This window comes from Equus quagga, chromosome 7 (genome assembly GCF_021613505.1).
Source record: "Equus quagga isolate Etosha38 chromosome 7, UCLA_HA_Equagga_1.0, whole genome shotgun sequence".
In the NCBI taxonomy this organism is placed as follows: Eukaryota; Metazoa; Chordata; class Mammalia; order Perissodactyla; family Equidae; genus Equus; species Equus quagga.
In genome coordinates, this window is record NC_060273.1 from 12,730,209 (window position 1) to 12,743,223 (window position 13,015).

Genomic DNA, 13,015 nt, shown 5'->3' on the forward strand with positions numbered 1-13,015 from the left:
CATTACACTGATTTCTAGGAAACTTTTTTTTGTTTTTGGTGGCAAGGAGGTTTCCAGCTTGATTCCTTCACCTTTATACCTGGCTAGTGAAGAACATTTTTGTTTACTCTGGTTTCTTTCTTGGGAAGCTAAAACCTAGAGTGGTTTTCTACAGGAACGTTTGTGCCTCCCGGGGATACTTGGCCACGTCTGTGGACGTGTTTGGTTGTCACAACTGGGGTGGGGGGGTAGTACTGGCATCTAGTGGATAGGGACCAGAGATGCCGCTGAACATCCTGCAGTGCACAGGACGCCCCCCTCGCCGCCCCCAGCAACAGAGCATCCCCCGGCCCACGACATCAGCCGTGCCGAGGGGAGAAAGCCGCCGTGCTCCGACGTGGCGCTGCCCCCTTCTTCCCTTGTCATCTGGGGAGAAACACCTTCATCCCGGCAACCGGTCCACTTTTCAGAACCTGGTTGGAGCCCCGTCTCAAGCTTGTCAGTCCTTCTTTTTTCCTTTATCAGGTTTTTGCTAAATCTTTTTTCATTGCTTATAAAATCAATACATGTTCATTATAGACAATGGCAAACTGCAGAAAAACGCAAAGAAGTGGGAAAAAGAGCATCGCTCCGTTCTCCCCCCACTCGGGGGCAGCTGGCCCGGCGTTCGGCCTGCTTCCCACGTGTTTTTCTTTCCTTGACAAGAGCGGGATCTTACTGTACAGATTTCTCATCCCGTCTCCCTCCTTCCTTTTTCTTCCCGGTCCTCGGCTCGCGGGCCCCTCCCCTGTTACAGAAATCTGTCGTAAACACCCACCAGCTGCTGGCGAGCCCGTCGTCCAGACGGCGCGACCCCCTCGGCCGTCCTCGGTGGCTGTTTCTTCCTCTTTTGAAGATGAAGGACTCCCAGGACCGAGGTGGGAGGGTCGGGTCGGGCGATGCAGCTGGTCCCTTCCGTTTTTGGGCAAAAACGAGGCGTTGGCTGGCAAGTGGGGACTCAGATCCTTCCCTCTGGGGAGGCTTGCCTGCTGGCTCTTGCCCAAGCAGAGTTCCAGAACCTTCTTGAGTAAAGGCAACGTTGCTGGAATAAACAGCCAGCCTCGGAGGTGCCGACTTGGACGGCCCGCGGCTGGGGGCACATCCAGCCCAGGAGCGCGTCCGTGGTCCAGGGGCGGGGGCGATGCCTGGCTGCCCGCCCCGGAGCCCCATCCCTCGTCCTTAGAAGCGCTGCAGGCACGTTTCTTGAATTACAAGTTTCATGTGTTTGCTAGAAAACAAATCTTATTATCTTACAGCCTTTCCTCCATCATTGGTTTTCTCTTTACTTTGATTTTTCTTTGTAGCACTTATCATTGCCCGAAAGTAAGTTCTGGATCTGCTAGCTTCTTGATTGTCTCGCTCTCTCTCCTCCTCAGAATTTGAGCTCCTGCAGGGCTTTTTGACCATCTCAGAATCCCCAGGACTGGGAACAGTGGCTGGCACATAGTAGACACTCAATAAATGTGTTAAATAAGGGAATATGTGAATTATAGTTGCCCCGCATAAGCAGTCTGTAGGTCTCTGGGCTTCGGGCATTAACACACCCACACAAATACCCCAGGTGAGAAGAATAGGGGCTGGTTTTACCCGTTTCTCTCCGGGCTGGTTTAGAAACCAGCTCCATGGGTACCGGCTATGGGATGGGTACCACCGTGGCCCGTGTGGCGCCCCTTCTGGCGCTGGAAGGTCTGGCTATTCGTTTGTTAACCCGTCCGTCTGCTCATCAGGTGGGTGCAGAGCGCCTGTGGTTTGCCACAGGGACACCTGGTCCTTGCGCCACTGTGTGGAATCGCGCCCCTTGAATCGTGCAGTGCGCATCCTGTATAACCCCACATGGCCATCTGATGTGCCAGGTGCTGGGAGTAGAGTGGTGGACACGACCCAGGCCGTACCCTCAAGAGCTCACAGTTAAAATAATCATGGACATCATGGTGCTAAACGCAGCAATGGAGGCGAGCTGGGGGGTGGGGCATGAGAACCCCGAAAGGGGACCCCATCCCAGCCTGGGAGGGCCCAAGATGATGTCTGAGCCAGGTCACCTTCTCCTCCCCTTTTCTCGGCTCCATGGGTAGCCGGCTGAGTAAGGTTCCTGGGGGTCCGGGCTCCTCTCCTGAGTGACATCTCTCCTCGAAGAAGTAAAGGCTGTGGCTGGAACCGAGGCCTGGGCCGCCCCCAGTGGAGGTGCCTGCCCTGTCCCGCTGTCATCCTTTCTTTGCCTCTGCTACTGTGAGAACAGGCGTAAAAAGACGGAAGGCCGGTCTGCGTTCTTCTAGCTCGCTCTGTGTTGAAACACATACAGTCATGACTTTCAGAGAAAGGAGCTGACCTTGGGCAGTGTGCTTGTCGGGGATCCCCCAGAACACGAGGGATGGGGAAACTGAGGCAGGAATGCAGCAGATTCCTCAGCCGTCCTCGCCCCTCCCCCTTAAGAGAAGGCCTCCCTCCATCCCCACTGGGCATTAACACGGGGGCTTGGGGAGCGGGTCTCGCCTTGGTTCTTAACACTGTCTTGGATCTTGTGACTTCCCAGGTGGCCAAGTGATGGACGAGAAGGAAGGTCAGTGAGGCCTGGGTGGGGGTTGGCTGTGCTTGCAGAATGAGGCTGTAGACAGACCTGTCCTGTTGCTGCATGCCTGGGGAGGGGCCCTTGAATATTTGCATCTCCGTCCCCTTCCGTTGTTCAGCCAGCAAACATTTATTGGGCACCTGCTGGATGCCAGGCTTGGGGAGACAGTTCGAATCTCCAGATCTCTCGCTCGTCAGCCAGGGGACCTTGGCGAAGCTTTATGGTCTCATAGGTCGAATGACCATGACCGGGCTCGCCTTGACGGAGATCCGGGTTGCGAAGTGTCTGGCACACAGCAGGAGGACCATGAATGGCAGCACTTGGATGCCCCCGGACCTCCCGGGCATGGTCAAGACCTCGGCAGGTCAGGACAGCGCCTGAGGGGGTAGCTACCGGGGGCTGTGGGTGTGCAGGGCAGCGGTGTTGTCCAGCAGAAGTTCAGCAGGAAAGGCTGCCCTGTCTCCCCCTGGTGACATACAGGTGTCAACTGGCAGCTGGCGGACCCATCCCTCCTGCCGTCCGTGGCCAGCAGCATGTGGCTCAGGGTCCACACGGAGCCCTTTGGCGAGCCACAGAAGCCGACTCTGGCCGCTTAAACAATGAGGGTGTATGCTGGAAGGGTACCAGTAAAGGCATCTCGGGACACATCAGCTGGAGCTCTGGGGCCCTTGTGAGGCCACTGACAGGTCAAGGTCTCAGGAGAGGGGTTTGGATGGGCCGACGTTGGGCAGGTCCCCCTTGGCTGGGGGGGGGCGGGGTGTCCATCAGCATGCCTCAGCTGGACAGCCTGCCAAGATGGTAGGAAGAGGGGGCAGGCGGGTCCCTTACACAGAAAGTAGATGGCATGGTGACTGACCCGCGTTTACGCTGCTGTCCTGAGACTCGCGGTCTCACCCCTTGCAGAGAATTTCCCAGCTGCCCCGGCTGGTGCATCAGCCTGTGGGCTCATTGGGTTGAGAAGGGGAGGCAGTCACAGGAGGCCACCGTGTGGCCTCCCATGTAGACCTGTGGCCCACTCAGAGGAGGAGAAGGGAAGGCTGGGCTTACAGAGGGGGGCTGGGCAGCCAGGTGGGACGGGGGCTCTCTGAAACCCCCGAACCTGGGACAGGTGTCGTTGGAACTGTTGCAGAGCACCCCCACCCCTGTGGCTGAGGAAGACGGTTAGGGCCAGGCCTGAACCCCTGATGCTGTGCTTGTGTGTGAGCACTGGCTGCATGTGGCTGTGTGGGAAGTCCTGCTTGTTATCACTCTTCTTTTCTGTTTGCTTTAGTGTTTTTTTTAAATTAAAAATCAAAAGATGCTGACATTAAAGGAGATGTTTAGAGTGGTGACCCTCAATCCTGGCTGTGCCCTGGAATTATCTGTAGAACGCATTTAAAACTGCAGATAGGGGCTGGCCCGGTGGTGCAGCGGTTAAGTGCACACATTCTGCTTTGGGGGCCCAGGGTTCGCTGGTTCAGATCCCGGGTGCGGACATGGCACTGCTTGGCAAAGCCATGCTGTGGTAGGCGTCCCACATATAAAGTAGAGGAAGATGGGCACGGATGTTAGCTCAGAGCCAGTCTTCCTCAGCAAAAAGAGGAGGACTGGCAGTAGTTAGCTCAGGGCTAATCTTCCTCAAAAAACAAAACAAAACAAAACAAAAAACTGCAGATAACAGGAAACACCAGCACAGTGTCTTTCACTTGCTGAGCACTGTGCACGACCTTGTTCATCCTCCCGCCTAGGAGGGTAGGTGCTGTTGTCACTCCCCATTTTGCAGATGTGAAAGTCGAGGCTCAGAGAGGTTTATCACTTCCCAAGCACACACAGCTAGGAAGTGAGAGAATGCTTCCTCTCTGACTGTGCTCTGACTCAGCCAGGGGGGCCCCCGCCTCCTAGCACAGTCGCTGCGGGCACCGGAGCTGGACCGGGGCGGCCCGGGTGATTAGTTCACGGCCAGGACTGAGCATCGGCCACTCGGAGCTCCTCCCCCAGACACAGGAATGATCCCCAGCCCCGTCCCCTTTCCGTCTTCTGTGCCGCCCTGTGGCCGTCATCTGAGAGAGCCTGCCTTTCTGGGTGCTGCTTTTGTTTCTGTCACGTCAGCATGCTCCCAGGTCTCTGCCGGCTGCGCATTTATCTCCTTTTGCATCTTCTCGCCTGCATCCCCGCCCTGCCCCTTCCAGGCTCTTTGGAGCCCGTGTTGTGCTGCTCTCTTGTGCTCTCTCTCTTCCGGCACCAAAGAATAAGGACATCCTGCAAAGGCGGGCGGGGGCGTAATAAATGTACCATGGAGTCGTCGGGAGATTAAGGGAGATAGTATATTTCAACACCACGACCAGCAGTCACTCAGCAAACGTTAGCCACGTTGCCGAGGTTCCCGTGGTTAGCGTTGATGCTGGGGGGGTAACCTCCTGGGACTGCGGCAGATGGCCAGCTAGTGTGCCCCAGGGTGGCCGCACCAGTTATTAAAATACTTCCTCGTTACTGGGAAACAGCCGCTGCTCCAGGAGCCCCTACCCTGGACCGTCTGGGCTCCCTATGATCCGGCAACCGGGAGGTTGACCCCGGGCACTGCGGGGAGCCTGGGACTCCAGTGGCTGATGCCCTCGTCAAAGCTGGTGGTTGTTTATTTTGAGGATCACCTCTGCTTGGGATGCTTGGGGGCCCGAGGGCTGTTCCTTTCCCCCCGTGTGGTTCCTGGCGTCCTATGCCCGTTAGCTCAGCTTCATGCAGCAGAGATGCTGTCGGCTGAACTGGACTTTACCCGTCGGTGCTGGCACAGGGCACCTGCAGGCCCAGTGCGTACAGCTAATGAGGCCCTCGAGATGGTTTTAAAGCGCCTTTTCTGCCCGAGGGGAGCCGGCTCCACCTGTCCCCCGCACCCCAGCTAGGAGCCTGTCTGTGGCCTCAGCAAAGCTGATCTTGCTTTCTGAGCTTCCTGGCGGCCCGGTCATGTGCCGTCTCCCCATGATTGACAGGGTTTCCCAGGTGTCTCTGGTTTTGGCGTCCGGCTCTCGAAACCATGATTCCCCCTTTCTCTCTCTCCCGCCAGGGTCAGCCGGCATCGGCAGTCCAGGAAAGGAGGGGAAGCAGATGGAGAACGGCATGCTGGTGACGGACGCCGTGGGGAAACAGATGCAGAGGTAGGAGCCGGGAGCGAGCCCGTCCTGCGGGTTCTCCAGGCACCACGCTTCTGCCCCTGCCTGGTCGGGGAGCAGGGACGAGGTGCTGGCAGCAGGGCTCCTCCTACCGAAAAAGGCCTTCAGCTCCCCAGGCGGCGGACGGCACAGGCCTCCTGCCTCCCCTCCCGGATCCTCGGGAACCTCGCTTTCTAGAGTGCAGAGGCCTGGAGCGGGAGCCTGGCACTGTTCTGCTGGGTGGCACGACTCACGCAGGCCCCGTGGTGTAACCGTCCGTCTACATTCTGGGCACTTCAGTTCCCTACATGGTCTGGATCTTTGCTCTAGTCACTCTGGGGGGCCTGGAACGTTCGGGCTTTGAGAACTGACATCTGATTCAAAATAGTCACACTGATGGTGGCCGCTGCGCTTTACACGCCATCAGGAGCCGGGCGCGGTGCCATCCCTGGAGAGTCTGTTGAACCTGGAGGTAGTTACCGTCATCACCCCGTTTTACAGGTGGGCAGGCTCAGGGCTGCCCCACCCCAGTCGTGCCACTCGAGAGATCAAACTTGGACTTTGAACCCAAGTCGGGCCTCTGAGCGTGTGCTCCTCCATTCTCCACTTTGCTGCTTTTAAGGAGGTGGCTTTGGGCTACTTCGTTGGGTGTTTGGAGGAGCCGTGTGCCGTGGACTTGGTTGCTTAATCTCTCTGCCTCAGTTTCTCTGTCTGTCGCACGGGGTCTGTGGTGTACCTCCCACAGAGAATCATCCCGAGATTCACACAGGGCGTGCATGTGAAGCACCTTCGGCACTCAGCAGAGAGCACTCGCTTATCATGGAGCGGGCCGGGGCTGCCTGGGGTTCCTTCTGTGGGTGGGGGGGATCATCACACAGAAATGGGGCTGTAGAGGGAATTGCATGGGCAGCTGCGTCTGTGAGAGCATTGCCCACAGCACCCTTGCCGGAGAGCCAAGGGTGCACAGAGCAGAAACACTCAGAACACTGGGCGTCTTAGTTTCCTATTGCTGCGTAGCACGTTACTGCAGACTGAGTGGTGGGCATCTCCCGTCTCACGCGGGGAGCTCAGGCACAGCTTGGGGGACTCCAGAGGGGCCCAGGGTCTCTCCCAAGCTGCAGCCGAGGGGTCGGCCAGGCTGGGGCCTCATCCAAAGGCTCGACTGGGGAAGGACCCACTTCAAAACTCGTGTGGCTGTTGCAGGATTCAGTCCTCGCTTCCTAACCGGCCACAGGCTGGCGGTGCCCTCCGTTTCCAGCTCCCCCAGCCTGTGTGCTTGCCTCATCGAGGCACGCAAACCAAGAAGGCAGGAGGCAGTTGGCCACCAAGATGGAAGTCACCCTCCATCACCTTTGCTCGTGTGGGTCTGACCCGCGGCTGAGAGAGGGGATGTTGCTGTGTGCTCATGCACGCTCACAAACACACACATACACCCCCCCCCCCCCTTATTGCTCCCCAAGCTTACGAGTCCCCAGGGAAAGGACCTGCCTTAGGGAAAAAAGAGAGCCCGGGCCATGGGGTCTGTGATGGTCCGTCATGGTCTGCATAAAGCTGATGACCACTGGTGGGCAGGAAATGCTCCTTGAATGATGCCCGCGTAAAGGGACCGCTTTTCCACGTGACCCTGGGGCAAGGCCCCTTCCGTCTCTGGCTCCTGGCTGTGATGTCAGAAGATGGAACTAGTTTGGTGCCGTGTCGGGGCCGCCGACCCTGCCTGGGGCTTCCGTTGGGTTGACATCTGCGTGCCTTATTTTCCGCAGACAGCTCAGCAACTCCTCCACCTACAGCAGCGACATCGGCCGGCACTGTAACAGCACCGCCGAGCTGCAGAAAGACGAGGCCAAGAAGGAGGAAGCCTGGAAGCTGGTGGAGGCGGACAAGGCGCAGACAGGGCAGGTGAGATCGGGCTCCCTAACCGAGGGTCGCTGGCGTTTACAGCACACCTCCGTGTGCTTCCTCGCACAGAGCCTGGAAAGGTACGGTTGTAAGTGCTGGAAACTGAGTCAGGAGAGCTCAGGGGACTTGCCCAAGGTTGCAGCCAGTGAGTGGCATAGCTGTGACAGAAGACCATAGGCTGGGTGGCTCAGAAATGACACACATTGGTTGCCTACAGTTCTGGAGCTGGCAAGTCCGAGATGAAGGGGCCGGAGAGCCGGCATCGGTTCATAGCTTCCTGGTTCATAGATGGCCATCCTCTCGCTGTGTCCTCACGTGGCAGGAGGGGTGAGGGAGCTGTCTCAGGTCCCTTTTATAAGGGCGCTAATCCCATTCATGGGGGCCCCAACCTCGTGACCTAATCACCTCCCCAACACCGTCACCTTGGGAGTTAGGATTTCAACTTACGAATCCTGGGAGGATGCAGACACTGAGTCTACAGCACGATCCATCGCCGGCTTCTCTTCGTAACCGGGAGCGAAGATTTCCAGCTCCTGTTCTATTGTATTTTTTTATGATCCTCTATTTTGGGCCAAGGTCAGTCGTTTTTCCGTTTATGGTAATGATCCCAAGTTTACTTTTAAAAATGTGTGGTTCTGTTTTAAAAACAGTAGAGGATGGGATTTTTAAAATAAGTAAAAGAATAAGGGCACAGACAGGAACAGCCAGCCCAGGAAAGGTGGTCCGGGAACAAGCGAGGCTGGGGGCCAGTATTCTCCCAGGTCTGCCTGGACCAGAATCTTCCAGGACCCTCTGACCCCGGCTTCTCCCCTCATCTTACCATCACACGTGTGGCCGGGGGCAGAGGCGGCTGTAGTGTGTCCCTCCCTCTTGCTCTCGCTGACCCTCCAGGGAGCCAGAGAAATGACCCCGAATCAAGGGCTTGAGAAGGAAAGGCTGGAGATGCCAGGCCTCTCTGATCGTCCTGTAACCCCCATGCCAGCCAGAGTGGCTGGGTCCCGGGATTCCCTGCCCATCACATACATGGGAAACAGAACCTGGGGGCTTGTAACTCGCTGGAGCTGGACCAGGAGTGGAGCTGGCTCAGCACGCGTGGTCCCTTCTGAGCCCCATGCCCACCCCGTTCTTTCCTCTGCTCGTGAGGAGGGGGTCCCTGAGTCCTTCAGAGGAATGCCAGGGGCCGCAGGCACTTCAGCTGCATGAGGAAGCCGGATGGTGAAATAAGCATGTTCTTAATTCTGGAACCTCCTGCCCCACTATTTCAATTTGAAGAACAGAGACTTGAAAAAGTAAAGTTAAAAGGAAGTATCACTTATGCATCAGACCTCTGACCTTTCACCTGTTACCCTTCAACCAGGCTGTCATTCAGACACAGGGAATGGGGTGGAGGGGACGCTTGGTCTTGGTTGCTAGGCAACGTGTTACTGCTTGCCCGTTGCTTCAGACTGATGACTTCCTGATGGTCCTGGAGCAAAGCTCAGAATCCTGAACAGGTTCCCCCAGGCCCTCTGTGGTCTGACCACTGCCAGCTGTCCTGCAGCCTCATCTTGCCCCCTCCACCCTTGCCTCCTTTCAGTTCCCCAAATGTGCTGCGTTCCCTCCTACCTCAGGGCCTTTGCACATGCTGCTTCCTCTGCCCCGAGTGCCTTTTTTTCCATTTTCACCTGGTTAATTAACTCTTTGTGGTCACTTCCTCAGGGAAAACCTCCTCTGACACCCTCCCCCCCGACCCCGGGTTAGGTCAGGGTGCCCAATGTTATACTCTTATAGAATCAGGCACTTCCAGCCCTTCTCTGTAATTGTGTATTTATCTGGGCGATGATTTGATACAAGCCTCTCTTGCCATCCGACTGGAAGCTTCCATGAGCTCAGAGACCTTGACCTTGTCTGCTGCTGAATAAGTAAGGGGGAGGGTATCCCAGGGGTGAGCACAGGTGGGGGGCAGGGCTGCACAGGTGCTGTTGAAGTTCCTTACCCTGGGGGCGCCCGTGGGGGCCGCATCCTGGAAAACACCTTCTCCCCCGTGGCCCCCAGGTGAAGCTGTCTGTGTACTGGGGCTACATGAGGGCCATCGGGCTTTTCCTCTCCTTCCTGAGCATCCTCCTCTTCATCTCCAACCACGTCGCCTCCCTGGCCTCCAACTACTGGCTCAGCCTCTGGACCGACGACCCCGTTGTCAACGGGACCCAGGAGCACACCACAGTCCGCCTGAGCGTCTACGGCGGCCTGGGCATCCTGCAAGGTGAGGGCCGCCTCTCTGCACCCTCCCCGGGCAGTCCTGGTTTTGGTGCTCGGAGCCGCTTCTCTGCCTTGTTATGGAGTTGGGGGGCCACCCCCTCAGCTTGTCAGGGTTTTCTGGACCCCCCCAGACCAAGCCACACTCCCGGGAACGGGACACGTCACAGGCACTCAGGTGTTTGTAGAAGGAATGTTTCCTGAATGCTGTTGCATGTGGCCCTAGGAGACGGAGGGGTGCTGCAAGGTGCCCATTGCACAGATGAGGGAAGTTGAGGAACAGAGGCCACCAGTCCATTGAGGGGCAAGGCCCCCGCCCGCCCCTTGCTGCTCTGTCAGGGTCATGGGGCTTCTGCAAAGTCCCGCGTGGACTTGCATCTGCTGTTCATCCCTGTGGTTCTCAAGGCCGGGGTTGTCCCCCAGGGGCCGTTTAGCAGTGCTGGGAGATCCTTCCGGTTGGGACATTCAGAGTGAGGGTGGGGCTGCTGGCATCTAGAGGCCAGAGAAGTCACTTAAACATCCTGCAGTGCACAGCACAGCTCCCCCCAACAGAGAAGTATCCAGCCCCGAATGTCCATAGTGCAAAACCCTGCTACAGACCCTCTTCGTGGTCTCAGGAAGGTTTCCAGGCACGGCAGCGTTACTGGGAATACTAATGTTCACCGAGCACTTGCTGGGGGCCTGGTCCTGTTTGAAACACTTTGAGGTGTTTTAAGTAATTTTATCCTTGCAGCAATCCCGTGAGGTAAGAGCTCACATTTCCCGCATTTTAGATTTGCAGAAACTGAGGCCCAGAGAGGTTATGTAAGTTGCCCTAAGTCACACAGCTAATCGATGGCAGGGCTGGACGAGGCTGTCTGGCTCAGAGCCCACACTCTTCTTAACCACCAGGCTGCACGGTCCATGAGCTGTGTGTCGACGTGCTCATGAAACTGTGTATCTGTCTACATACGTGTGTACATTCCATGCCTGTGATAACATAACGTATGTAATAAGTGGATGCCTTTGATGTTTTGAGCACGTCTGTGCCCCGAGCACGTTGCCGAGGAGGCGCTTGGCATTCAGCAGTGCTGTGAGGGAAGTCTCATTGTCCCCACTCGAAGGTGAGGAAACTGAGGTGCAGAGAGGTCACGTGACAAGTGACATGTGGAGGGTTCCACGGCTGGTGGGTGGCAGAGAGAGGATGGGGCAGTGTTGGCTCCAGAGCCCGCCCTTTTAGCCACTGCCTCTTGGGTTTCTGCCCGGATTAAGGAGGCCTCCCCATCCTTGTGAAACCACCTCTCAGCCCAGAACGGGTCCCTCCCGTGGGTCCTTGGAGGAGCCACACTTTTGTCTCAGGATCTCCAGGAGATGGCTTTGAAAAAACCAGAAGAGCAGACCTGGATTGCTTAAATTTCTCAATCCCTAAAACCCCTCTCTCAGGGCAAGGGCCTTTGGGCCTCCAAATTATAATTGAGGGACGGGGGAGCACAGAGAGGGTGTGATGTTTACCTGGGCTCACACAGCAGCAGTGCCTCCAGAGCTGTGACGTCCAGTATGGTAGCCGCTGGCCACATGCGGCCATTTGAAGTTCTGTGAATTAGGACTAAATAAAATGAAAGTATCAGGTATTCGGTTGCACCAGCCAGATTACAGCTGCTCCGTGGCCACATGTAGCTAGCGGCTCCCACCTTGCACAACACAGATGTGGCCCGTTTCCATCATCATAGAAAGTTCTCTTGCACAGCGCTGGGCTAGAGGAACGTGGCACACGGATTGAGAGGGTGACCCCGCCCGGGCTGCCTGGGCGGGAACCCCAGCTCTGCTTCTGATTGGCTGAATATGTGGAGGGCAAAGGGGCCCCGTCTGAGCCTCAGTTTCCTTCTCTGTAGGATGGGTACTCACAGAACTCACACAGGTCCTCGTGAGGATTAGAGACGTGTAAAACCCTAGCACGGCGGGTCACGTATAGTGAGCGCTCAATAAATAACAAGCACTGTGATCGTTATTATTGGAAGCCGGGAGCCCAGGCCCGCTGCATCCGCGTGGCCACGTGGCCGCTCCTTCCTGACCCCGCCCACCCCCTCATCGTGGGGTTTGACGCCCGGCTGTCTGCAGGTCTCTCCGTGTTCGGCTACTCCATGGCCGTGTCCCTCGGGGGCGTCCTGGCCTCCCGCCGCCTGCATGTGGACCTGCTCCATCACGTCCTCCGCTCGCCCATGAGCTTCTTCGAGCGGACGCCCAGCGGGAACCTGGTGAACCGCTTCTCCAAGGAGCTGGACACGGTGGACTCGATGATCCCGCAGGTCATCAAGATGTTCATGGGCTCCCTCTGCAACGTCATCGGCGCCTGCATCGTCATCCTGCTGGCCACCCCCATCGCGGCCATCGTCATCCCGCCCTTGGGCCTCATCTATTTCTTTGTCCAGGTGAGAGGTGGGGGCGGGGTCCAGGTGCCCACAGAGTGTGGGCTCCCCTGTGAGCTGAGAGCTCACTCTGCTGGACTTTTCCCCAGGGTGGAGCTGTGGAGGGTCTGCAGGACGGGGCTTACACTTGTTTTTGTCAGTTTTTAATACCTAAGTTTTTATCTTGCAAGTGTCCTTTTTCTCTGATAATAAGGATTTTTTTGCTAGCTGTAAGTTATAAAAGGAAAAAAAGCTATAGCCATAAAGACACCTTTACTATTAAAATTTCTTTAAGTATGAAATTCTTTAGGTGCTAAGCCTGCTGCAGACCATGGAGATGAGAATAATAGCAGCTTAAACGAGGTAGATGTTAATTTTTCTCTCTCGGAATAGAAATTTAGAGGCAGGCCATTCAGGGCTGGGCTGGCCACTCCATGAGTTTGTTAACATCCCAGCCTCCTTCACTGTTTTTGTTCTACCATCTTTGCACAGGCCTTCCATTCTTAAGTTGGTCTCATGGTCCAAGATGGCTACTGCAGCTCTGGCCATCACATCTGTGTTTCAGAAAATAAGACTGAGGAAAGGGAACAGGGCAAGGGGAAGCATACAGATAGCCGAGTCGGCACCAGCTGTGGCGTCTTGGGTTATTGCAGCCTAGATTGGGTTTCCAGTTGACAGATGACCCTGTGGAAGCCCAAGTAGCAGAGTTGGGAGTGAGAACTCATGTCTGTCTGATTCCAAAGCGTGTGCTGGTTACTGCCCATTCTTGCCCCTAAAAGTGAGCTGCAGCACGT

General features: G+C 56.6%; 1 protein-coding gene across 1 annotated transcript in view; it reads left to right on the forward strand.

The window, feature by feature from the left end:
- Window positions 1–13,015, forward strand: part of ABCC1 (ATP binding cassette subfamily C member 1) — a 126,145-nt gene that overhangs the window by 97,270 nt on the left and 15,860 nt on the right. The window contains exons 20-23 of the mRNA XM_046668550.1: window positions 5,622–5,712; window positions 7,467–7,602; window positions 9,637–9,844; window positions 11,935–12,245. Coding sequence (XP_046524506.1) covers window positions 5,622–5,712; window positions 7,467–7,602; window positions 9,637–9,844; window positions 11,935–12,245 — 746 coding nt within the window. The remainder of the gene's footprint in view (window positions 1–5,621; window positions 5,713–7,466; window positions 7,603–9,636; window positions 9,845–11,934; window positions 12,246–13,015) is intronic.